Below are 25,843 nucleotides of genomic sequence, written 5' to 3' on the forward strand. Positions count from 1 at the left end.
AGGAGGACTGTGGATATAGCTCAGTGACAGAATGCTTACTCTATCTATGCTACCGCACCCACACCACTGCAAAGGGAAAAAAAAGTGCAAAACTAAAGCATTTTAAGAGTTATCCTATGACCCCAGTGACCATTAAGATCACTTGAAAATACATAGAATTATAGAAAAATAAAGAACATTTCAAGGACATTAACCTTTTCATCTAGACAGAGACATGTATTTGCTTCAGCAAATCCTGGGTCATTAGAAGATAGTGCTGAATTTATTGCTTTTTGAAATGCTGTGTAAAGCATGGAACTTTACAATTTGCACATTAAGCAATTTCTAACTTTAAATATATTTATGTGATAAGAAAAGGTACATGCAGGTGAATACATAGAATTTGTAGGAATCATCATCATTTACATTAGAAATTTCTTTATACAAACATCTTAACTTTAAAAAAATAAGCATATGGCAGGAATTCTCTGAGTCTACAGAAAATCCAGCTTCCCATGTAAGCAGCAATTCACTGAGAGACATGAGTGATGGCAGATGAAGGCCTCTTAAGAATAGACTCAACAGAAAATGACAGCGGTTCATTCACAGAGAGTTTTGTTCCAACTTGTTTGGCTACAAAAAGGTCTTTTGCACATCTATCTATTGTAAATGTGTATTTCTGGTTCTCCTTGACCAAACACTCTCTGTGTTTCTTTGGGGTCTCTTCAAAGGCCTCTTTGACAAATGGTGTTTTCATCTCAGGACCTGATTTGTCATTAAGCGTTTGCTGGAATAGTGAGTGGAATGGATTATGTTTAAGTGGCAGGGGGTGCCTGGTGTTTTCTTTGCTGATCTTGGTTAAGACGTGCCCTTGAGCTGCCAGAGAGTCCGTGTCAACAATGGGAGAGAAATTCTGTCCGGGTGGGGAGAAAGCAGACCTCTCTGGGACAGCCTGGTGACCCTGAAGGTCACTTCTCGAGGTCTGGACCTCGGGAGTGTGAGGCAGCACCAAGGAACCTTCCAGTTTCGGAGACATCATGTCATGTTCTGCACTGAGCCCCTCCTGGACTCGGGTTCCCTTCAAGTCCCAGCTGGCCCCAGGTTTCAGGGCCTGAACTGAGGTGGTGGCATTGAGCAGACACTGCTGGTAGAGAAGGGTATCACTAATGGGGTTGCACTTAGGCCAAACTAAAAATCTTGAGGACAATGGATATTGTCTATAAGTCGTGGCCACACTGACATTAGAAGAAATCAGTTCCATATTCCCAGACCCTGAATACTGCATGGTGAAATCAAGACAGGTGGGCAAAAAATTGCAGAAATCCTTGCTTGGCTCCCCTGGTGTGGGGCTGTAGGCACTTTTATAGGAGTTGTATTCAGATCCAGGTACCATTCGGTTGGGCAGGAAGAAGGCAGCAGCTTGGGAAGTCTCCAACATCTCCCTCTCTTTATATTCTCTCTCCAGCATAATGTTCTCCAACTCTTTGTCGGCAAAGGCCCTTCTTTTCCTCATCCTGTCACTAACTGGGGGAGGGAGAGGTAAGGTCCCTCCCAGGTAAGTCTCCGCTGTTATGGGGCGATAGCCTAAAATAAGCAAACATTGCATAGGAAAGATGTTAACATCAAGGGAAGAAAAATCTAAAAACCCAGCAGGCAAAAAAAAAAAAATCACAAAGAGATTGAACAATTGTTTACAATTCTATAACACTAATATTTTTTATACAGAAAGAAAAATATAGGCTCAATTCATGATGGTTTCCTTTGGAGGAAAGATATCCATATTTTAATTTTTTTGTTACTATTGTTTTTATTGGTATAGTTTTGTTTGCTTGCCTGCTTTGACAGGTGTACTTTATTGACTGATTTAATAACAGGCTACCCATCTGGCTCAGTCAATGTTTTATTATCCATGTCAACTTTTTTCAGTATTAAAAAAGATAGCTATACCTAGAGCTGATGTCACTTTTATTTTCTAAAGGTGCGTCATTATGTACAGATTGTTACAGTTGTAGAATAATCCAAGGAGAACTAGGAAAAAAAGAAAAAGAAAGTTAAAGGAGTTTAGTGGAGGAGAAAAAGAAAAAAGACTTAAGGAAACAGAGAAGCACAGAAAATTGAAAAGAGCTGTTAACTAGTCAAACACACTCTGAAATGAACAATTTAACCAGGCCTTCCTCTGACTACCAGTACAAATAAAGCAAAACAGAACAAAATGTGGAGGGAAGGTTCCCTGCTCTATTGAAAATAACAGATTTAAAGCATCTTTTTCCCAAGCTCCAACCATGTTGGCCAGATACCATAATGGTTAAACAAGCAATCATTAGACCAAAGATTAAATCGTCACACATTTCATGAATAGAGATGAAGTCAAAAACAAAGATTAGTGTAACATAAATAGAATTTCTGGTGGCACAAAATACTTTGAGTATTTCATCATTCCCAAACACTCACCACTATCAAATTTGTTTAAAGGATCCATTATGATATTTGTGTTTATATAGTGACAAACCCATTGTACTCATTTGCAAATAAAATAAAATTTGAAAATTAATGTTTCCATTTCTATGCCAAGTGTTCGCCAGGAAGTTATTTACTTGAATTTACTATTCATTTAGTCCTCAACCTTCTCAAATTGCTTTGGCAAAATTTCAATTTATCAACGTGGTTCCTATGGCTATAAATCTGCTTACCCGGTTTGTAACCAAACTCATTTTAAATTTATGAGAACCCTCTCCAAGGTCAGAAGTGCACAGAATGGGGTGAGACACAAACTTTAAAACCTATCCAGAACCAACTTAATTCAGAACCACATAAGAAAAAACAGAACTCAAATGTCCACTTTAAGAAAAAAAATCTACTTTTCAATCTGAACTTTATGAAGTGGCAGTGATTAAAGCAAATATAAACTTTCTTTTAGATGAATGTAAAAAAAACTTAAAGAAGTCAAAAGAAAATGTATTGAAAATACATTCAATATATTACTTAGTAGGTCAATAAATAAATTCCATACCTAAACTGAGATGTTTAGAAAATCAGTAATGTATTAAGAAAAATTAACAGAACAGGCTTTCCAGAAAGTGAAAACGTGGAGAGAATTAGACTTCACCCAGCTCAAATTAACCTCTACCTTGCTTATTTTATTTAAAGTCGTTTTCAGATTCTACAACCTTGACTGTCAAAGATGGCAAACAAAGTAAAATAATAGCAATTATCTAATTATTGAGGAAGGAAAACAGTACAATGAAAAAGGGTGGAGTCTGAAGTTGAGCCCCCAGACTAGAAGTGTTCGTTGATCTTGGGTAGCTGTTACCTCCTGGCTTGACTTTTACTCCCACTACAACTAAGGAAAGTGCATATGCCTAGCTAGGTTAGGGTTTTAATTAATTTCTTTCATTCCAAAACATTTGCTCTAGGATCACTTGGTAGTGTACAATATGTCCTTCTCAAAGGAGCAAATTTCACATGCACTCTGTCTTAACCCATTAACTAGGAAGACAACAAAATTATCAAGATTCTTAATGGTGACAAAAACTTTAGCAGGCAAAAGAGATGCATTTTCCTGAATCATAGTTTCCTTCCTAGAGGAAAACTTTCTAATAAAAATTACTTTCCCCTAAAGACAACCCCTTCACAGTTTAATAAATACAGCATGTGCCCAAATGAGTGTTACTCAGCTTGATTTAAAGGCTAAGGAATAATTTGGCGTTGTTTTACCTTCCAAAATGCTTTTGGCCAGCAAACTGGGTGTCCTGACTTGCCTCTGGTACACTGCTTTGCGTTCGAAATTATTCTGTTTCCCAGAAAGTCCCTTTTTGTCCTGTAAATACAAGAAACATAATTAATAAAGCCCTGAAAAAGGTGTGAGAAAGAAGGAAGGGGCATTGGTAAAGTATCTAGAACCCTCCTCAGCCTAAATGTATTTATTTCGCCATCCCATGTGAAAAATTATTCCAACCAAATTAATATGAGCACCCCCATTTAATCACAGGGCAAACAGCTGGTGGCTCCCTTGGAAGTCTGTCACTGGTGAGCAGGGTCCCTGGCTTTCTCTAGCAGTAACCCTATAGCCTCCCAACAGAAAACCTGTGGTGAAAAATAAGGTGACATCAGGAGAGAAGACCTAGGACCTGCCTTTAGGCAGTAAGACAGGATGGGTTTCTTCCAAAATAAGACAGAGATGATGGTGTGCTGGGGAGTGAGCAGAAGCTGGTCCTCCTGTGTGTGCATGTAAAATCCAATGGAACTCAGAATAAGGGGCCCCCCTTCTCCACCCACCCACCAGTGCTCCTGTCACCACCAGGTCAGCAGGCTACTGGGACCTTCCACATCCAGGTCCAACCCAGTGGGCTGCAAGAAAGCTTAGGAGCGCAGGGCATGTGACACCTAACTCCTCATGCCCAACACTGGACCAGGGCCACTTTGGGGTTTTGCTTGCTCTCTGGGGCCCTCAGGAAACTTTCATTTGGAGACACTTACTTTGTTATATATAGTGACCTACTTCCCAGCCCCTCGGTGCCAAAAAGGTAAAATCAAAAGCTTCTCCCTGGGGCTGGGTAAGTAACTCAGTGTCAGAGAGTTTGCCTAGCATGCAAGAAGCTCTGGGTTCCATCCCCAACACCTACCTGGAATTTAAAAATAAAAAATAAAAATCTTCCCTGAGTCTGGGGGAGGCTCTGCGAAGCCTTCCTGACCAAAGAATTCCTTGTGCAAGAACGCACGGAAATATAAACTCCCAGCCTCTCTAATGAAGATAACCTTACAACCAAAGCCCCAGATGGAGGCGGCAGAGGGTCCCCCACGCGGGTTCTTTGGCGGTGCGCATGGACGGTAGCGCTTGACCTCGAACGCCTAGCTTCTCACGCACTTTTTGTCTCATCTCTAAAAGGGGCAGGCGACAGTGGACTACTGAAGGCACCGAATGCCGCGTGCGGCTTTTTCGCGATGCAGTGACCAGGCTCGATCTGGATGCTTCAAACTGTGCCAACCACTCTCCTCGGCCCCTGCCTCCACAAAAATTAACTTTGAAATATGTATTTTTAAAAATGACCTTCTCATCCGTCCCAAGTGAGCCTTTCCCTCCCTCCTGATGTTGCAGGTCTGCATGGGCACAGAAGACAACGCACCACCCTTCTCAGGAAGTGCCAGGCGCCGCGAGACTCTAAGCCACCGAGGAGCTGGGGTAAGCTGCCCCATCCAGTCATTTGCAGCTCCGCACACCCACTGTGGCCCAGGACGCACGGGCGCGGCGCACCCCGGGTCTGGGGCGGGTACGCACCTCGGTGGCCTGCTGCCTCCGGAGCGCCACCTGGGCGGCCATGACGCGCTGGCGCTCCACCACGAGTAGGCAGTTAGCGCACTGGCAGTCTCGCCAGCGGCAGAAGCGCTTGTGGCCCTTGAGACAGGACACCACGCCGTGGTTGCGGCACCGAGCGCACTTCGGCGTGCGGCTCAGCTTGCGCGGTTCCGCGCTGCTGGCCGCGATGACCCCGCGCTCTGGGGGACCCGCTGTGGCTGGCAGCGCCAGAGGCGTTGGCGATGGCCTCGGCGGCAGTCCTCCTTGCTGCTCTGGCTCGCCTGGCACCCCTGGCGACGCGCCCGCCTCCTCGCGATCGCCCTCCTCCTCTGCGTCCTCATCCTCGTCGTCGTCCTCCTCCTCGTCCTCGCCATCCTCCTCCGCAGCCGGTGGGCTGGGTCCGGGAGGCGATGGCAGCGGCGGCGCCCCGCAGCATTCCTCCTCCAGCTCCAGGCTCTCCACGTCGATCTCCCAGTCCCCGGCTCCCGGGCCTGCCAGCCGGTCGGCCATGGCGCGAGGTGCCTCGTTCGACTCAGCTGCCCACGCTGTGGGGAGACACAAAGACGCTCAAAGACCCGCCCGCCGCCGTCAGGACGGTCCCTGAGTCTTGGGCCCAGAACTTCTAGTATGCCCGCTTCCTGCCTTGACTTACCCTGTTCTCTACATGTCCCTCCCCTCCAGGCCACACGCGTCTTTCTTGTATCTCTAGGGACCCCAGGAATCCACAAGCCAACAAGAGTTTTATTTTATTAATTCCAAGTGTTCTGTGAGCACCTGACCTCAAGTCCCGAGTAACTTACTGACTTCCCGTACAAAAGTACTGTGTCCTCCTGAGCCGGCCTAGGCTACTTGTCAAGCCTCCCCATACCCAACTAGTATGGACATGATGAATATAACGACATAAATGCTTCTGATTACAAAGGATCCTTCAGACCATGTTTCCCGAAAGCTCCATTTGCCAACACTACCACAAGGATCCTGACGAGGTCTTTTCATAATCCCCCTCCCCCCAAATAGTCAATTGAAAACCAACGTACTGCTGTTCATTAAAGCCCCAGAGGGACACTAGGCATAAAGCCACAGACGCCCACGGCAGCATCAGGGACTTGGGCAGCATAGGGCTGAGTCGCGCGGGCTCTGTGTACATGGAGCTTGTTTTCATCTTTTTTAAGCAAGGCATCCATGTCAAACAAAAATAATAAAGAAAGATGATTCAAACCCTTTGCCCTCCCTGACACCCCAGAGACATCACAGCACTCACCAAGACTTTGAGGCCCAGTCTAGCAGCTGAGTAAAAAGATATCCAGCTTTGGGATCTGGCTCTCAGGCTGCAAACTGTGCATGCAAACAGAAATCGGGATCGCCACCCCGTGCCAGAAAATCGGGGGCTGACAGTAGGAGACCCAGAGCCCACTGAATTGGGGTGGGAGGTAAGGGGCAAGGAGGAGGAGGTGGATCAAGTCCTGGTCCGGCACATCCCGAACTCTGCCAAGTTCTGTTCTGTCCTCTGCAGCCTGGGGCGTTTCACGTCGCTGAGGCCGCTTTGGACTTCCTGTGACCCAAGCTGTACGGGAAGGGTCCGGCAGCCCAGGCCTAGAACAGATCGCGGATTCTTGCAGCTGAAAGACGCTGCCAGCCGCACGCAGGGCGCAGAGACACTCGCTGCAGTTTCCAGCCTCTGTTCCCCTTCCCAGTATTATCCACTCGCCCCGCCCCAGCTCCGCGCCCTCTAATTGGCGGGTTGTCAGGCGGTGTGCACGCTGATTGGCCGAAGCAAGCAGGCTGGGCGCCCCCGCCCCCCCCACTCCGGGTCTCTGCGCGCCTCCCTGCTGCGCTCGGCTAGAGTGCCGGCGGGGCCTTCGATGCAGCGGGGTCCCTTGGTCCAGAATCTAAAACTGAACTGTGATGGCGCCTGCGGAGGAGAAGTCGCAATTTATCTCGCGGACTAGGTAACAAGCAAGGACACATTCTTATGAGTCACGTTATCCACAAGAGAAGGTAATCAATGATGAGGCAGAGATCAGAAAGGCTAGTATGGGTCTCTGTTATTATGATCCATCGCCATTATTTCTGCGACTCAATCATTGCAAAGCTGGGCGTCGAGATGAGGCCACTAAAGCGGCGCACAGCGGCGTCCTTCCCTCTGCAAGAATAAATCGATGTTGTCTTGCACCACAACGCCTAGTTAGGGTGCAAATGACCTGTAGGTGTTTTTGTGGATAGCACCCCTTATCCTGTAAATACAAAGTAGTTCCCGGTTAACTTTCACCGAGCTTGTGAGGCAGGTGGCCAAGTCAACTACAAGTCACTGACATTTTTCTGCTATGTCAACAGCTATCACAATTAATTTGGGAAAGCATGGAAATGCACGCCGGTAACAAATGTAGGTACAATATATTCACTCTAAACATGCATTTGAACAAGGCTCTTTTAGAGGGGGGAAAAGGATGATTGCATTTTAGTGTGCATGAGTTTATTTACAAAGAAAAAGAACTTTCTTCCGTCTTCCTCAGAAATCCTTCACACACAAAAAAAAATGTTTAAAAACAAAGTTAAATTTCCAACAAATCGAAAAAAAGGAGTTAGTTCCCTAATTAAGCGCTGCATCTATTTGTTTAGTAATCTTTTTAATTTAGTTTTTCTACTTGCATCTTTTAAGACATCATGCCCTCTCAGGTAGGATCGAACGAGGAAACATTAGGAAATTGAATATCAATTTACTGAGCACATAGTAGGACGGCAATGAATATTTGTTAAGGAAGAAAATTGCTGAACCGATGCTCACGTTACTTTTCTTCGGGCCCGTCAGAATGTTAGAAGTTAGCCAGGCTCAGAGATGTGGGAACAAAGACAGCTGAGGAATTACCGCAAATCTAAGGCTACCAGCCGGAAGCGCAGGTATTTTCAAGTTCTTGGTGATGTTGGGAAGTTTTTCCCTTGGTGACCAGGCACCGGATTCTCCCCAGAACCAGTGGCAATGCTGTCCGTGAAGGAAATGAACAGCCCTGCATAAACCTGCACACTGCTCTAGGGAATTCAGAGGGTGATTTGGGGACACACCAAAGTCGCAGGAACCATTGGATGGTTCTGCCTTGGCACTACCCTAGTAACACCAGTAAGTTTTACTTTTTGTATAGTTTCTTATGTCATCAAAGCGCGGTTTTTTCACCGCCATTGGAGCGTTTGGATTCTTGACCACAGCAGAAATGTGATTTTATCCCGTGTGTGTGTGTGTGTGTGTGTGTGTGTGTTGCTTTTGAGATAATTTATTATGTAGTAGCCCAGGCTGGCCTCAAACTCCTGTCTTTGCCTTTGAGTGCTGGGATTACAAACGCACACCACCACACCCGGCTTATCCCCGTTTCTTCAATGATAAAATGGGTTCAGAGAGGAGCCCGAGTCATCCAGTACTTCTGCAGGGAGAGCACCTAGGTCCTAGGTCGGCCTCTGCTCTGAGGTCTCAGAACCAGTCTCAGCTCCCAACCGGAAACACTAGCAAGTGGGTTTTCCTGGCTTTTTTATTTTTTCCAAACTCTCCTGCACCCTTCTGATTTTAGTACCTGGAGTTGGGAGCGGTTCCACCACAACAGAATCCAGCACTTTTTGTTGTTGTTGTTGTCAAATCATTCTGGGATTTTTTTTTTCCCCAGCATCTCCCTCTGCTAGCTACATTTTACCTTTGCAAACAGGCATTTTGGTGCTTCTGACCCAGGACTGCAGACAAACTATAAACCCCCATGGCCACTGGCTGTGTTTCATTTGTTGCTCTTCCAGCAAGGAGGAGTGAGGAGATGAAATCATTAGTAATTTTAAATATTAACAAAGTCAATGAAACAGGTTTCCTACCTTTGGATAACTTAGATTGAGAGGAAGGGGGAACAGAAGGAAACAGAAGAGGGGAAAAGGGTGTAAGCAGCTGTTTCCTAAACTGAAAGTAAACTAGATCCGAGCAGCCCTTAAACTAGCTCGAGCTTTAAAAACTATCTATGGAGGAAACACGTAGCACTGGTGTATGGTAAGCCACGCTGAAGCCCAGACAGGAGCTGGGGCTGGAGGGGGGACCCCAGGACAGAAGAACTGGCTTCTGAAGCTTGGGGCCTAAGGAGGCAAGGAGGCCATGACAGGTTCTGGCAGGGGCCAGCTGGCCGTTCCCTTAAGTTCACTCCGTGAGACCCGGACATGGCAAAGGTGGTGCCCTAGAGCCTCCAGGGGGAGTTGGACCCCCGGATTCAAGGTGGATGGGTCCAGGATCAGTTCTGCTCCTGCACTCCCTCAACCCTACCTTCAACAAAAACCGCATTGGTCTCTCCTGATGTCCTGCCTACCTCCATGCGCCTCCTCCCGACCTGTCCTTTCCTCTCTCCACCCCCAACTGTGCACTTGGGGACACGCAGCTGCAGTCTTGGTCCTGTTGAATTACACTCCAACCCTGAAGGCCTGCAGAGTACCCGCTCCCACCAATGGCTGGGAAGTGAGGGGTGGGGGGAGAGAGAAGTTGCTTATCCTGGGACAAACCTCAGGAAGTCTGAGAAGCTCTCATACTAAACACGAAATTATGTGGACTTTTCCAGGGGGGAAATGATCATACCTTTGATTGCATTGTCAAAGGACTCTAAATATTCAGAGGAATCGAAGGTCGGACAGCATGGGCTCCAGCTGTTTGTCCACTGGCTATGGGACCTTGGTCAGTTATTTTTCTGAGCCTCAATCACCTCATCTGTAAAAGGGAAAGAGTCGCGGGTTTTGGCATGCTCCTAGTGAAAACTCAGTAATAATGAAGTCTTCATTTAATAGGAGCTGCGTAGCGACACTCTTTTTCCTCCTTAGTGGCAGCGCTTGCAGTCCGGGAGGGCCTGGCCTCAGAGCCTTTCCCAGCTTGGCTGAAAGACTTGGGCACAAAGAATCCAGCTCCCCTCTCGAGGTCCCCTTCTTAAAAGGGGTCAGGCTGTGACTGAGGATCTGTTCGGTGAGGAAACAGAAGTCCTTTTGGCTTGTAAACTGACACCAAATTACAAAGTGTAATTCGGAGTTCTTCTTGTAAATTACAAAGCAAAGGGGCCGCTGTTGATTCTGCCCAGAGAGCTCCACCGGGGCGCCTAGGGGATTGGTGGAGGTAGCTTCTCTCCCAGCTGGCCGGGTGGGCGAGGGTTGGGGTTCCCTTCCAACCTCAGCCATACCTCGCTCTCTCTTTTCCCCCAAATCTCTCTCACCCTGCACCCCTTCCAGTCCCTGCGCTGCTCAGACCCACCGCGTGAGAAGCAACCTTTAGCGAATCCAGCAAGGAAACCTGAAATAATAAGAAAGGTGTGAAGGCGTTTTTCTTCTATGGTAAGAGTGGCTTGTTTTCTCCAAACACCTGCCCGAAATTTTTTAATTAAATTAGAATATATTAAATAAAAAGAAAAGAGTGTTTCAAATTAGCTCCGGCTCCTTGGCCCCGGAGCCAAGCAGCTCGGCTGCCTCCCTCCCGCGTGGCCACCTGGGCTCCGATTGTCTCACTCAAGGACATCTGGCTTCTCCAACCGGGCCTGCCACCTCCCTGGAGCCACACCGGCCTTCCGTGGGCTGGTGTCCCCGCCGAGGTCCACGCGGGCAACGCTCCTGCAGGCGGTGCGCATTGGGACCTCGGAGCAGTTCACGAGGTTACAGCCCGGGATCTGCCACCCCCTTAGCTGGGGCATCCGGAGAAGAACACTCAGCCTTCCTTGTGTCACCTTCCTCAACTGCAAAATGGAGTTAACCACCCTGGCTTGGTGCCCCGCCCATGGCGAGTATTCAGAACTTGAGAATTATTTGTATTATTTTACTGTTATCATTTATCTCGACGCACTGGCCCATAGGGAGCTCGCTCCAGGTTGGGGAAAATTCGAAGGCTGCTTTCCTCCTGAACCCGCCCAACTTCCCAGCCCGCTGGCCTATAGGTGAGGAAGGGGTCCTGGGTGCCCGCTCCACCACCAGCTTAAACCTCCTCCTGGCTAAATCAACCTCCTGCGTGCCCAGGATGGTGACAGGTTTGGACCTTCCTGGGCATCTTGATCGAAGGGCTGTCATAGGGCTAGTTCTAGCCCTGGTTTCTCCAGAGATGACCTCGAACCCACCTCCTCTCGTGGAAAGCTACTCTTAACACTGTACTGTCTCGCGACTTTGACCGGCTGTGGACACGGAGAAATAAATAATCCCAGATGGGACTGCGAAGATACGATTTCCCAATTTACTTTGCGTAATCAAATATACGACCTGTCACAATCAATGAGGGTGGAAGTGAGGGAGAGGAGCTTTCTGGAGATAACTGTTCTCCACCAGGCTGTCAGAATTCTGCCTTTCCCTGCTCTGCAAAGGACAGGGGTGGTTCTCCTGCTCTGTGGGAACCAGGTTTTAAAGCAGAGTCATTTAAGACACAAAGAGAGGCGCTTAGTCCACACCCCTGCTTTTAGAAAAGAAGGGAAAATTGAGAGAGAAGTTAATGGAGCTCTTACTAGGCAACACACAGCTCCATAGTGGCTGTACTGAACCAGAGTGGTCATTCACTTCTCCAGCTCAGTGCCTCCATATAGTTTTTTGGGGGGTTGGGTTTTGGAGGTTTTGTATTGTTTTTAATGTGCCCTTTGCAGTGGGAGACAGAGTCAGAAACACAAACTGTGACACAATCTGCCTACATATCAGCAGGATCCATCTGCCAGCCTGCCTGACTCAACCCCCAGGCAGCTTCCATTCTCCAAGCTGGGAGTCATGGCTCAATTCTCTTAGGGGTCATCTATTAACCAGGATATGAGGCAACTGCAGCTTCCTTGTCTCTCAGTACCCATTCCAAATGGTCCTCAGGGGAGGTAGAGGCTAGGATTGTACTCAGACCTGCGTTCCACCCCAAGGGTGGTGGCTTTGCTGTAAAAGGCAGCCATGAGCGAGTATGTGGCTTGTTGTCACATGAAGAGACACAGAGGGGGAGTTTCCTTGCAGGCCTCAGGACTTAGAGAAACAGTAAACCCCTTACCCTACTCTCATCCCATATTGGAATTTGACATTTGCAGAGGCAAACTTTATCCACGCTTGAATCATATTTTCACAGCAGTCAGCAGTCCAACCTCTCCACCAGGGAGAGGAATCGAGAGAGGGAGGAGGAATCAAAGTGTTGGTGAGACTGGCAGAGGTGAAAATATAACTTCTTTCTTGTGTATGAGCCATTGAGCAAATCTTTGCTCCTTCCTGTGCCTCCAGGAATAAAATTCAATGATTTCTACTTTCTTTTAAACATTAAAATTTTTAAAGTCATCTCTTGGACTACCATTAATGGCATGAAGAAAGTCAAAGAAGGACAAAAGGAGGAAGAGAAAAAGGAGGAAGAAGAATAGAAACAAGCTTTGGCAATGATTTTGACATTTTTGTGACAATTTCTCCTCCATACTTCTGCTAGTGGTCCTCTCCAGTCAAAAGCCTCAGTCAAATATGTGAAAAAACAAATATGTCAACTAGTGAAAGGGTAGATAAGTGGAAGTTTCACAAAGATGAAGTTCCCTGGAGCTTAGACGCAAGGAGACTTCATTCAAGTGACAAAAAATGTCCCCACAAATCACAAAGGCCAATGATCCCAGGGCTTTTAAATTAGGTCTATCTTGGCTGAATTTTAAGCAAAAAAAAAAAAAAAGTTACCAAGTCAATTAACTCTCTAACCCCATCCCCATCCTGTGTGTTCCTCACTCTGGAATCTGAGTTTAGGCTTTGGGGAGGATCAAAATATTTTCCTTGCCATTAGACCCAGGAAGTGTCTCAGAAAAGTGTTCTCCCTGAGAGAAAGGGCTTCCTCCCATTTTCTGTCAGAAACATCCCCATGCTCAACTTTTGCTCCAGTCTAAGGCATGGACTCATCGCTCTCATCATGATGAGGTGGGTGGGAGAGGGTATTAGAAGAAGAGATCAAACTGTACGCAAGTGACTGTCCATGATATCAGAGTGACTGAAGTGTGATCCTGGGTCTTGAGGCCAAGACACAGGATCCAACTGGCAAAACTTCAGACCCTTTAAAGAGTACTGACCTGCCTAAAAGTGATTCCTTCCATCCAAGAGAAAAAGAAGAAAGAGGAGGAGGAGAGAGAGAAAGAGAAAGAAAAGAAGAGGGAAAGGGGAAAAAAAGGGAAGGAAGGGAGGGAAGAAGAAAGGAAACCCCTCTAGATGTTCTTCTATTCTCTTCCTGGTTTTGCCAAATAAAACAGCCCTTGACCTTGGACCATTTTTCTCAACTTCTTTTATAGCTTCTGCAAAATGAAGTGGTTAAGTGGAACCAAATCATCTCTAAAGTCTTTTCCTAGTTTTTTAATCTGCTAGGTGGGATGAAAAACGGAAAAGGCTTGCGTGAGTGTTTTCCCCTGGGGATTACAGGGAGGAGACAGAGGAGAGACCAAAGCCAGCTGGAGCGTGCGCCCTTACAACAAGGCTCTACATAAACTTTAAGAGCCAGAGGAAATAATCTCTTTGAAAGCGCTGACCCCAGAGAGCAAGCGGGCGTTCCAAAGGAGGTGACGAGCCCTTGGAAAGGGGAGGGCTAAGGGGAGATGTCACTGGCTTCACGCTGATTTAACGCATCAGGAGCGCAGGTGCAAGGAACTCCCGGCCCCTTCTCCAGGCCACGAAGAGCCCCTGAACCCTCCACCCCTGCCTCTCCTTTTGCAGAAAATTTATTGACGAGGTGAAGCCAGGCTAACAAAACTCCAACCTCAGAGCTTCGGGCTCTACAAGAATGCTTTGATCCCCCTCCAGTGTCTAGTAGTCCCCCAGCCGATTGGTTGCCAAAAGCCAGGGATCCCTGCGGCGGGTAGTGGCTCGTGGATCCAGCTTACTGGAACCCAGCGGCCTTGGCGCAGCCTGAGAAGGCCGCGCGGGGGCGCTGTGGGGCGCGCGCCGGGCCGCTCACTAGAGTCCCTTGTCACTCGCACTGCCTCGGGGTTAAATCCTTGCCCTCTCTGGACCGCTTTTCCAGGCAGGGTTGGAGGAGGGAGGGAGGGGAGGAACGACGAATCTGATCACTGCTCCTTCCAGCCCTGAAGCATGTAACGTGGAGGGCTACTTCTTGCGTTGATTCCTTTTTGGTTTTTGTTTTGTTTTTGTAATACTGGGGTTTGTGCTGCTAGACAGGCGCTGTACCACGCTTTTTGCTCAGGCCAGCTTGGACATCTGTCTTCCTATTGATGCTTCCCTTGTAGCTGAGATGACAGGCATGCGCCACCACACCCAGTTATTGCTTGAGATGAGGTCTCACTATCTTTTTGTCCAGGCTGGTCTTGAACCTCTCTCCTCCTGATTTCTGCTTCCTAGGATTACAGATGTGAACTACTACCTTGTATTGATTGGGGGGATGATTTTGCCAAGAAGGAAAAGGGCAAGAAGGAATTACAATTATTATGGGCCCACATTTTGTCAGCTTCTGTGTCCGATCCTTCCAGCTTTATTAAATCTTCACAACCCTTTATTTTCACAGCTAGGAAAGCAGGTTCCAAGACGCCCTCTTGTTCAGGCCACAGGACAAGGAACAACAGAACGCAAGTCTAACTTTGAGGTTATCACATTCCAGCACACTTCCCAGCAGGAGTTAACGAGAGTGGCCCTGAGGAAAACAAGCCTTGGTCCCTACCCGCTTCTGCATGAAACCTATCCACAACCTTCCCCACCTCTAGGTTTTTCTTCCAGAAAAAGCTAACTTGATCCCCTGGACACTAATTCATCAGGCTTTCTTCTCAGATCTGCCACTGTCTACCACCATATCCCTTTCCCAGCCACACACTCCACTCCTGCAAATCTCTCCAGCACAGACTTCCCTGAGGAGCAGAAGGAAATTTCAGTGGGAAACAGATTGTCAGAATTTTGCTTTGTAACCAATGAGGAAGACTAAAGATTGGTTGTAGGGAAAAACTTAATGACGAATCCATCCAAAGAACAGATCATAGGAACCTGTGTACACCAGCCTGGGCTCTTAAATGTACAGGAGACCCCAGATCATTTCTGGGGCCTCTGAATAGGTCTGCACAATTCACTTAACCTCTCTCTGTCTCCATTCCCTCATTTACAAAATGAAGATAACATTTTTCCTTGGCTATATCAGTGGTTTCCCAAGACCACAATAAAAAAAAACACAAAAAAGTGACTGAAATTCTTCAAAAATCAGAAAGCATTCTGAGTATAAGGTATTAATGAGGTCTCCCTTGCCTTATTTTGCTTGTTTTCAATTAGGAATGGCATGTCTTGATTAACAAGTTGATAAGCTGAAAGAAGACAAAGTCTGTGATGTGCCATAGAGGGAAATATAGGTGCTGTTTTATTAATGATTGCTCAAGCAATGCTTGCCTCTCAAACAAAGCTGCCATTACATTCTTTCATCAGCCAATTAAAAACCCAGAAATTTACCTCTTTTGTGGCCAATGGGAAACAAGACTGTCCAAAGCTCATATAGATTTTCATATCCTTTTTACATTAAGAAAGGAAACGAAGAAGCTGATGAGTCCAGATGCTTTACATTTCTCTCCCAAAGAAACTTCATTTTACTGTGCGGGAAGAGATGGTCTGGCTTCAACTTTTTTGTCTCAGTCACCAAGACTGGTTTCCCACTAAAATTATAAGCTGGACTCTTCTTTTCCTTTCTTATACTTATTCCTTAATTATGGAAAAATTTAACAATACTCAATGCTAGGCCAAATTGCATAAGGTCCATCAATATAATCCACTAGAAAAATCTGTGATATCCATATATCTAGATGGATAAATGTTGTCTATATATTCATTAGCCAAATTCAATATATATCAAGGGCAATTCTCCTGATCTCCCCACTTCAGGAAGTTCACTGCATTTCTGTCCTTCAAAACCTGTAGCCTTGTTGACCAAGTGGGTAAATTTTAATTATACCAATTAAACAAGATTTCTAGGGCCCCAGGTATGACGCTTTCTGGAATTTGCAACCTTTCAATAAATCATTTGGGCAAGATACTCATTATCTGAGCACTCAACTTGATGCCAGTGCACTGGGGACAGAGATGCATGTAGCAGAAGTGAATTATTTGCCTAGAGTGTAGAAACTGAATTCTGCTCAACATGGTTTTCTAAAACGACTTGGGAGGTGCCCTTGTCAGATACACAGTCATGAGTCATTCATATGGATTAGGATTGCTACCCTCTATGGCACTAGAATTTGTTCCTTAGACTTGATCTCAGCTCCGCCTTTACAACTGTGAACCTGTTGAACTCCTCCCCACCGAGTGGCTTCAAATCTGCCCAGAAGTAAAAATACCTTTGTGAGGCCAGCAGACTTCTTCAATTCCATTGCATTCAGAGCAACAGACACCTCCCAGAATCTCAAAGATCAGCATTTCCATTGCTTTCTTTGCTTCTTGTTTTTTTTTTTCATTTTTCTTGATCTCAGTTTGCACAATACATGCAGACATCTGTACGCTTAACTTTCATCCACTTACGAATTACAAAGCCAGTAGACTTGGCTTATCTTTTCCAAAAGAACCAGTTCTGGCGTCAGTGTGCAGTCCAATACATGAAAGCACATAATCAAATCTCCAGTTATGGCGTTCTCTGTAGTATTCCCAGATGCGCTGTGTTGTTTGGCAAATCTATAATGTAATAAATATTAATGGTCCCCTCACATGTGGTGTTAAGATTTGCTCAGCCAAAAAAACAAAGTGGTTTTTTTTTTTTTTCTGCACTTTCTTTTAAAAATATGTCAGTGTTGTTGTCCTGAAATTGGTTTGTACTCTGGCAGCTTTATTTAAATGTCAACCAGATGCAAAGTTTCATTATAATGTTTTTCTATTTTTTTTTTTTAGTTTTTATTTGTCCCTGTGGATCGTTGGTGTTTTAAAACATTTTTCTTTAAAAGTCTTTGTCTGTTCTCAACTGAAAGATAAAATCGTTTAGAAGTCAGTGAACTTTCTCACATAACACATGTTTTAATTTTCCTTTCGGCTTACAGGATCACGGTTCCTGAATTTCAAACGCTTCTCTAGTCAAGGCACAAGTGGAGGAACAGCCTAATTGAGTGTAGCTTAACATTACTGTAATGGTGTCTTTTGCACCACAGACGGGACCTGTCAGTTACAGCCTTTTTGCCCTGCAATTGCAGTCACACACACGCTTCCATTCAAAGCTCCTGTTTGCGTTCCTTTCCAAAAATATTATCCTTCTGGGGTGAAATTTTTCACGCGTAAACTCAGCACAACCAGTGATATTTTTCTTAAGAAAGTTTGTGAAAACTACTTCTTAGCTCTTTAAAAATGTTCATTCACTGGTTTTTAAACCTAGATTTGTGCATGTTGGTCATTAAAAATTGAAAGAGAAGAGTCCATGTGTTTAGATTGCAGTGAGAAAGATTCCCAAGTTCTTTGGAAGTTACCAAATACTTAGTAAAAGCAAATATGGTTTATAAATCATTTTAGATTGCAGATTCTATATTCATTGAAAGTTTAACATGACAGATTTATTTCCATTTCTCTGAAGGGCCATAATTACAATAAGCATTCATTGCTACATGAGTATATGTATTTGGTAACTCAGATAAACAAATATAATTTTATTATCACAGCTATAGGAAAGGTTTTGGTTGCTGTTTTTTAAGCAACTCCTCTATTTTTTTTAAAGTAGAAAAATAAATGCAGTTTTAATCCTGTGCTGTAAACATGAAAAAGGAACCGGTTATTTAAGGGTGAGAACACAGCTCACAGCCTGGCATGTGTGAGACCCAGCGTTCAAGGTTCAACTTCAGCACTGTGTGTGTGTGTGTGTGTGTGTGTGTGTGTTTGTATCCAGAAATTTTACAATATTCACTGAAAAACTTACATTGTGAATACATGGCATTTCTGGGAAGATATTCTTTAAAAAAATTTTTTTTGATGGTTTTGTGCTTGCTAGGAAGATGCTCTAAGGTTTCATACAAATTTTTGATGAATTAACATCAGAATGGGATTGACCTCACCTTTTCTTTAACTATATATTTGTAAAGCATGAAAATTTTATTTATCAAATTTCTCATATTTAATATAAATCAGAAAGACAACTTAAAGACTTTTTAAAAGTACAATTACTTGTACGTTAATTAGAAAGTAAAAAAAAATTAACTACAATTACCTCTTTTTTTTTTTTTTTTTCTACAGTGCTGGGAATGGAACCCAAGGCTTTTGAGCATGCTGGGCAAGTACTCCACCACTGAGCCCACCCCCCAGTTCAATCCCCCAATTAAACTGACATTAAAAATACTAAGTCAATGATACCTAGTTTGGGGAAAGAGAACTCTCAGTAGAGCCAGCCATTTAATTTCTACATTTTATTAACTATTTGCAAGTTTTTTAATGATGACAGCCAAAATAGACTATTTTAAAAGTTATTCAATAATTACAACATTCTAACAAAGGAACTTGGGAGAGCAATTCATCATGTGCACTGGAGTGGCACAGGAGTGACAGGCAAGGATCGCGTGGGATGCTGCTTTCTTTGTGCTACTGTGTCATCTGATATCCTCCAGCAGAGACTCCAGTTTCAGTCCTACCTTCGTTTGGAGTCTCATCCAACCAAGAAGTAATTAATCTCAATGCAGGTCAGCCCTACTAAGCTTCAGCAGAGTCATGTTGAAATGTGGGACAGCTGCCTACGGAAAAACCAGAATGGAGAGAAAAGCTACACATAATACATTACCACTCATTTCCTCAGTGAACAGGGATTTATCCTAATGGTGTTTAACAGCATTTCTATGAAAGTGTTTCTTTTTCTTCTTTCTTGTGTTATCACCTCTATCTACATAATAGTGAAAGCACTGACGGAACTTCCTTCCTTTGTATGCAATGAGGATTTTTTTTTTCCAGAAGTAAACTATCAAAGAAATTTTTAAAGCCAAATTTAATGGCAGTTCAAGATTCTATCCAAGTCTTTCTAATGTCTTTGAGAAATTAAGTTCACATCCACCACATAGGCTGTTACCAGAACACCCAGAAGGCTGTTGAGGCAACAAGCTAGGCAATTCAGATTCAGGCTACTCTGCCTCTATCACTTGGCTTTTGGAAACTGGGGCACAGGCCAAGTCTTCATACAGGCATGAAGAATTCTTACAGGCATAAACAGAACTCCACTGACCTGATAGGGCCTCAGAGTCCAGCCACACGTTTAACTAGGTCTTGCCAGTGGAGTAGTTTCTAAGCAAAACATACTTGTAACATGTATTGTTACAAGACTGCTAACATAGTATAAGGAACAGAGTCTTTGTCTCTGGCTCTGGTATTTGGGACTCATACAGGCAGCTGGTTTGAACTAGCCTTGCAAAGCACAAAGTCTGCTGTAATTAATGTTTATAAAATATTACAAAATTTCATCAAAGTAATGTTTAGAATGTTTGTTTTTTATTTCTTTATTTTTTCTGGGACTGGGGTTTGAACTCAGGGCCTTGCTCTTGCTAAGCAGCCACTCTTCCATTAGAGCCACACCCCAATCCTAGAATGTTTATTTTTTCAATGTTTATAAAAATCACTACATGCAAATCTTCCCTCTACAAACCAATTTTAAAATGGGAGTTGGGAAAGAGTCTAAAAACTAGGGGTTTTTTTCCCTCATTTTAATTTTTTTTCATTTTTCTTAGCATATATTCTTTGTATAGGGGGAATTCACTGTGCCATTTCCTAATAAACTTACATTATTTTTTTAGTTGTTTGGTTTGGTTTGGGGGGGCTTTTTGGTGATGCTAGAAATGGAACCCAGGATCTCATGTATGCTAGGCAAGTGCTCTACCACTGAGCTACATCCCCAGCCCAGTTTCATCCTCTCTATCTGATTAAAGGCACCATGAACCATGAAATGACCAAAAAATTAAACATTGCTATAAGAATGATGAGAGAGAGACAGAGAGAGAGAGAGAGACAGAGAGAGAGAATGACAATAGACAATAGTTCAGCATAGGTTCCAAATTCTCTCACCAGCCTATATGTAATCAAGTTCATTTCAAAGTCAACCTTCCTCTCTGGTGTTTGGCTCGGTATCTCAGACCCTCAACTTGGCCAATTGCCATAGCCTGATCTGTTAGCAAGCCTCTCCCATTTTTGCTGTCCTATACATATCAGTCAGGTACATCATCCAAGATATCACTATCGTTCTCCCTCCAACCCTATCACCATGCCAGTGTCACCAGTCCAGGGCCACCAGCCCTAACTCTTATCTAGCTTGCAAAGCCATCGACAACCTCATTTCCCACTTTTGTCTGTGGGAAGCACCCGCCCTAGGCTGGGATGCCCTCTAGCACCCCTGCAGATTTTTACCGACATCTCATCTATACCCTTCCACCACTGCCAGCCCCCAGTTCTCCACCAGTCACAGTCTGCTATCTCTTAGAGATTTGCTCAGATCTCATGCCAAACCCTCTCTGCCCACCCCTTCCAGGGAACACCTTCCTCCTTTGACCTCTGCTTTGTCCGTCTTAATGTCTGGACTCTCTATAATCTACCATCTGGGTTCTGAGGTATTTACATATTGTCTTATTTGGTCTTTTTCATTTTGGCAAGTCATTCTTCCAAATCTAGGTTGTTAGTTTATTAAAATCCTCCATGTTCCAACAGCATCTATAACACTATCTTGAAAATATATGTTATCAGTGAATGTCTGCTGACTAAATGAGTAAGTCATTTAATCTGTGAGTGATACATCAAGGTCTTCCATTCATTAACCCAACAGACATTTGTTAAGCACTTACTACATGGTGAGTCTAGTTCTAAGTTCACTGGGGACTTAGCAGTGAACAACACAAAGTCTCTCCACCTTATAAAGGGAAGGCAGACAATAAACAAATAAACAAGAAAGTGTAAAATATGTCAAATGGTGATAAGTACCATAGAGAAAAATCTGAGGGCGGGGGATATGGCTCAAGTGGTAGAGAACCTGCCTAGTAACCATGAAGCCCTGAGTTCAAACCCCATCCTACAAAAAGAAACAGGAGGAGAGGGAGGGGAGGGGAGGAGAAAGAGGAGGAGGAAAAAGGAGAGAGAGAGGGGGAGGGGGAAGGGGAGAAAGAACTTGACTGTGACTCAAGCAGTAGGGCACCTGCTTTGCAATCATGAAGTCCTGAGTTCAAACCCCAGTACCATTAAAAAAAAAAAAGAGTGGAGGAGGTTGAGGAAGAGAGACTATGGAGGCAATGTAACTAATGTACAATATAAATCTGATCAGAATTGTCACTATGAATCCCCCCTCCATATAATAAATATATCCTAATTTTTTAAAAAAGCAAAAAAAAGAAAATGAAGAAGAAAAAACCTGATGGGGGGGTATTTTATATAGAGTGACCTCGTCGTTAAGGAGACCTTTGAGCAAAGACTTAAAAGAGGAGTTGACATCTGATGGATGAGTAGTCTAGTCAGAAAAAAAAATAGCAGGTGCAAAGGCCCTGAGATAGATATATGCCTGGTATGAGCAGAAAACAGAAGTGGCAAATGCCGCTGGATTAGAGTGAGAAGGGAGACATGGTGGTGAGCATGTATTTGGGGGCAGGGATAGACAGATCATATAGAGCATAGAACTTTTGCTCTGAAGGAGCTTGAGAGCCACAGGAGGGCTAAGGCACAGCAGTATAATGTCACTTTTCACATCAACAATCTCCAACATTCAGTACAAACACCAATGTCTAAGACCAAACCAGGACTCAAGCTATTTGTGTCAAAAGAAAATACTTCAATATGTAGAGAGTACTTTCCTAGGCCAGATACATGAATAGATTAACCGATCTGTCTCTCAAAACAGTACGTGTGAGACCCTGGGTTCAATTCCCAGCACTGAAAAAAAAAAACCACAATGCTCTGAGTCAAGTATTATGTCCATTTTGTAGATGAATGGACAGTTGCTCAAGGTCATGAAACTGATCAGCCTGGAGCTCAGACCCAAGTAGATTTTACTCCAGGGCCCATTCTCTTAACCACTGTGCGTGGAATGGCAGCTACCCTCTTCCATCTGAGTGATCTAGTTCAACGTAGATGGCTGCATTCACCTCTGCTTCATCGTTATCCCTTGTGAATATGGATATAGATTGTTGACAGGTAGCTCTACACAGATAGTGGTAAACTGACACCAACTTATTTCTAGGAATTCTCTCATGCAACTGAGCTGAATGGAGGCCGGGCTCCTACAGCAGCCTGTTACTGCAGACTCTGTGCTAGCCTCCTCAGTTCCCAATGGGGCAAATACTGCATCCACCACCCCCACTACATTTGGTACATATGGAAACCACCTATGAATTTCTGTCTCCCCCTGCCCCCCAAAAATATGCTCAGACGCACACACACAGGATGTACAGATCTGAAGTGGGAAGCTGGCTTTAATGCCCATCAAAATTAGAAATCACAAAGCCAGTGAGTTCAGATGTCTGGTAAGGTCATGGTATCTAGGGAGTTTATTCAACTTGGACTTAATAGCTGAAAGACTCACTAGATAAATATCTGACAATTTATTTTTTTCCTTTTTTTATTTTAGAACCATAAAATATTGCACCAGCTAAATGAACTTCTAACTCCGTATTTGGATCTAGATTGTAAAAGGAGCAAACACTAACAAGTACTCTAGCCAGGCATGGTGGCTCATGTCTGTAATCCTACCTGTGTGGGTGGGGGAGGTTGGGAGAATCATGGTTCAAGGCCAACAAAGCAAAAAGTTTGTGAGACCCCATCTCAACTAATAGCTGGACATGGTGGCTCACACCTGTCATCCCAACTACCAGGGAAGTGTAAATAGGAGCATTGTGACCCAGGTCAGCCCAGGCATAAACTCAAGATCCTATCTCAAAAATAACCAAAGAAAAAAACACTAGAGGCATGGCTCAAGTGATAGAACACCTGCCCAGCAAGCACAAAGCCCTAAGTTCTAACTTCAGTACCAAAGTTCAAACCTAGAGCACCAAAGTATTCTAATAAATGAAATGTGAGCAGAAAGTGTTATCATTGCAAAGAAAGTGACCCACTGTCAACTGGATCCTTGAATCAGAAAGCAGTGATGGCCAGTGGCAGAATGGCAAATGGATTTCAGTGCCTGTACCAACCTAGATTGACAGTGGTGGCCACTGGAGCGACCATGTTGTGGAAAGGATTCTGAAGCTGGGCAGGGAGACTGGGGATCGACCAGCAATGTGTGCCTGGATGTGCAGAAAAAGCAACACCGAGAGTAAAGTGGGAATTATCGTGCTTCAGGAACACATCCTGCCTGATTTAAAAAATTAAGTGACCAAAAACATCGAAATTTATATTTAACAGGTAAAGTTCCATCTGTTCTCTCTGCAACCACAGGACATTCAGATAGGATCTCAATAGAAAGCCCACTCTTTGTCGTTTGTTTTTGTTTTGTTTTGTTTTGTTTTTTTGTGGGACAGATGTTCGAACTCAGGGATTCTCACTTGCAAAGCAGGTGCTCTATCGCTTGAGCCAAACTTCCAGTCCATTTTTCTCTGGTTATTTTGGAGATGGCGCCTTGTGGACTATTTGCCTGGGCTGGCCTAGAGCCAAGATCCTCCCAATCAGCTAAGATTACAGGCATGAGCCACCAGCACCCAGCTGAAAGTCCGGTCTTATGTAATTATTTGTTAACTAACCTAAACAATGCTAATAAGTAAGAGGAGGGATAAATGTCATTGTCACGCAATTTATCAAGCTTATCGTGGTTCAAGTATATCATGACTCAGGTCTTCCGTAATTAGCTAATCCTCCAATAGTGCATGTACTGACACTGTTATTCTTAATCTAATGGGCTATTTATTCAACTTCTGACTGCTTCTCTACTATGAGCTTTTACCCTTTTTTTTTTTTTTTGAGCCTGCAAGTTCAACGTTTTTTTTTTTCGTTGTTCCTAAGGCCTGTTTTTGGTTGGTTTTAATATTCATTTGAAGTGCCTATTTGGGGTACAGGTCAATAAACAGATTCTTTGATGAAGAATATGTTAAAAAGAAGCCATCATCTACCAAAGTCCCAATCTTTAAAAATATTTAGACAGGGAAGGACTCATGCAACACAACTCCTACAACTGTTTTCATTTTTCTCCTATTTTTTCTAACTATCATATAATTTTTAAATATTGGTCAGGTGCCAGTGACTCACGCCTATAATCCTAAGTACTTGGGAGGCTGAGATCAGGAGAATCAAAGTTAGAGGCCAGCATGGTTAATAGTTCTTGAGAACCCATCTCCAAAATAATGAGAGCACAAGGAACTGTAGGTGTGGTATAACCAGTAGAGCACCTGCTTTGTAAGCATGAAGCCCTGGGTTCAAACCCCAGTACCACCAAAAAAAAATTTTTTTTTACTACTGTAATATTGTAGACAGATATCATTTCCTATTTCTTTTTTTTTTCTTTTTTATGGTGTTAGGGATTGAATTCAAGCTTGGCAAGTGCTACACCACTGGGCTACACTCCAGCCCTCTGATTTCCTATTTCATATAACTCTTTAGTACACAATTTTTTTAAATATTACAATATCTTACAAACTATGATTTTTTTCCCTACAGGACATGCTTCAGTGTGAAAAGATTTATCATTCTGGAAATATAGTAATGAACATCTCACATGATAGCGTGTACTCCTGCAAACACATCCCAAAGATAGACACATAAAATTGAGATTTGGGGAGGAGGCATTGGAGACCATTGACTCAAGAGACTTTAACAGTATTTAACTCAAGAGCCCTTTCTACAGAATGCATCACAGAAGGTCCCAATACGCAACAGTTAAATCTGAGTCTCCCTGATCAAAATAGAAATGAGGATCCCGGGCCACTCAGCTTCTGGCCTCTCCCTGCGCAGCTCCACCCAGCACAGTGGTCCACCCCTTAAGTCAAGGACACTGATTTAAGAAAGTGAGGCTTAGTCACACACAATATTACACATCATTTGTTTGTGAACATTTTAACCCCAGACTGCAGACACTTTACTATGTGTCCCTGGAATCATCCCTCCATAAGAGGCCTCAAAACAGAAATTTTTAATATTTTATTAACAACCCTTGCTAGAATGTATCTCTCCAGCCTGAATGGGCTTTGAACATGCACTTTTTTAGTTTTAAAAATAAACTCTAAGTTCATATCCGTAATCATTTACATTAATGAGAATAATGACCAGAACTTCTGACACACAGGATTCTGAGTGTTATATTTGCCTCAGTATCTATTGCTACATTATCATTTCTTTTTCTTTTTCTTTTTTTTTGGTGGGACTCAGTTTGAACTCCAGGCTTCTCACTTGCAAAACAGGTGCTCAAAACATGGCTTGAGCCATGCCTCTGGTCTATTTTCTTCTGGTTATTTTGGAGCTGGGGTCTCACGAACTATTTGAACAGGCTGGCCTCGAACTCCACGGATCCTCTCAATCTCAGCTGCCCAAGTAGCTAGGATTACAGATGTGAGCTCTTTAACTATAAGACATTCAGAAACTCCTGGTTTATTCAGACAGGTAGCTGCAAAAGGTCATTTTGAAGTGCCTTTATTAAGGAAAAGGTTACATACAATGAAAAGCCCAGGTGTCAGTTACCATCCAGCAATTTTCAACAAGTGCATATAATCACATAACAAATATTCCAACGAA

General features: G+C 44.0%; 1 protein-coding gene across 3 annotated transcripts; it reads right to left on the reverse strand.

The window, feature by feature from the left end:
• Positions 1–285: 285 nt before the first annotated feature.
• On the reverse strand, positions 286–6,928 carry Dmrt2 (doublesex and mab-3 related transcription factor 2). Of its 3 annotated transcripts, XM_020186526.2 has the most exons (5): positions 6,534–6,928; positions 5,255–5,817; positions 3,694–3,796; positions 1,927–2,007; positions 1,434–1,563 (listed from the first exon to the last, which is right to left on the reverse strand). In XM_020186526.2, the coding sequence occupies exons 2-4, from the start codon at positions 5,780–5,782 to the stop codon at positions 1,952–1,954; spliced, it is 687 nt and encodes a 228-aa protein (XP_020042115.2). In that variant the 5' UTR covers positions 5,783–5,817; positions 6,534–6,928; the 3' UTR covers positions 1,434–1,563; positions 1,927–1,951. The 3 variants fall into 3 exon arrangements, with proteins under 3 accessions (XP_073908071.1, XP_020042114.1, XP_020042115.2); XM_074051970.1 differs by lacking the exon at positions 1,927–2,007 and having other exon boundaries at positions 286–1,563; XM_020186525.2 differs by lacking the exons at positions 3,694–3,796; positions 5,255–5,817; positions 6,534–6,928 and having other exon boundaries at positions 286–1,563; positions 1,927–2,002.
• Between the last annotated feature and the right edge of the window lie 18,915 nt (positions 6,929–25,843).

Source organism: Castor canadensis, chromosome 13 (assembly GCF_047511655.1).
Source record: "Castor canadensis chromosome 13, mCasCan1.hap1v2, whole genome shotgun sequence".
NCBI lineage: Eukaryota > Metazoa > Chordata > Mammalia > Rodentia > Castoridae > Castor > Castor canadensis.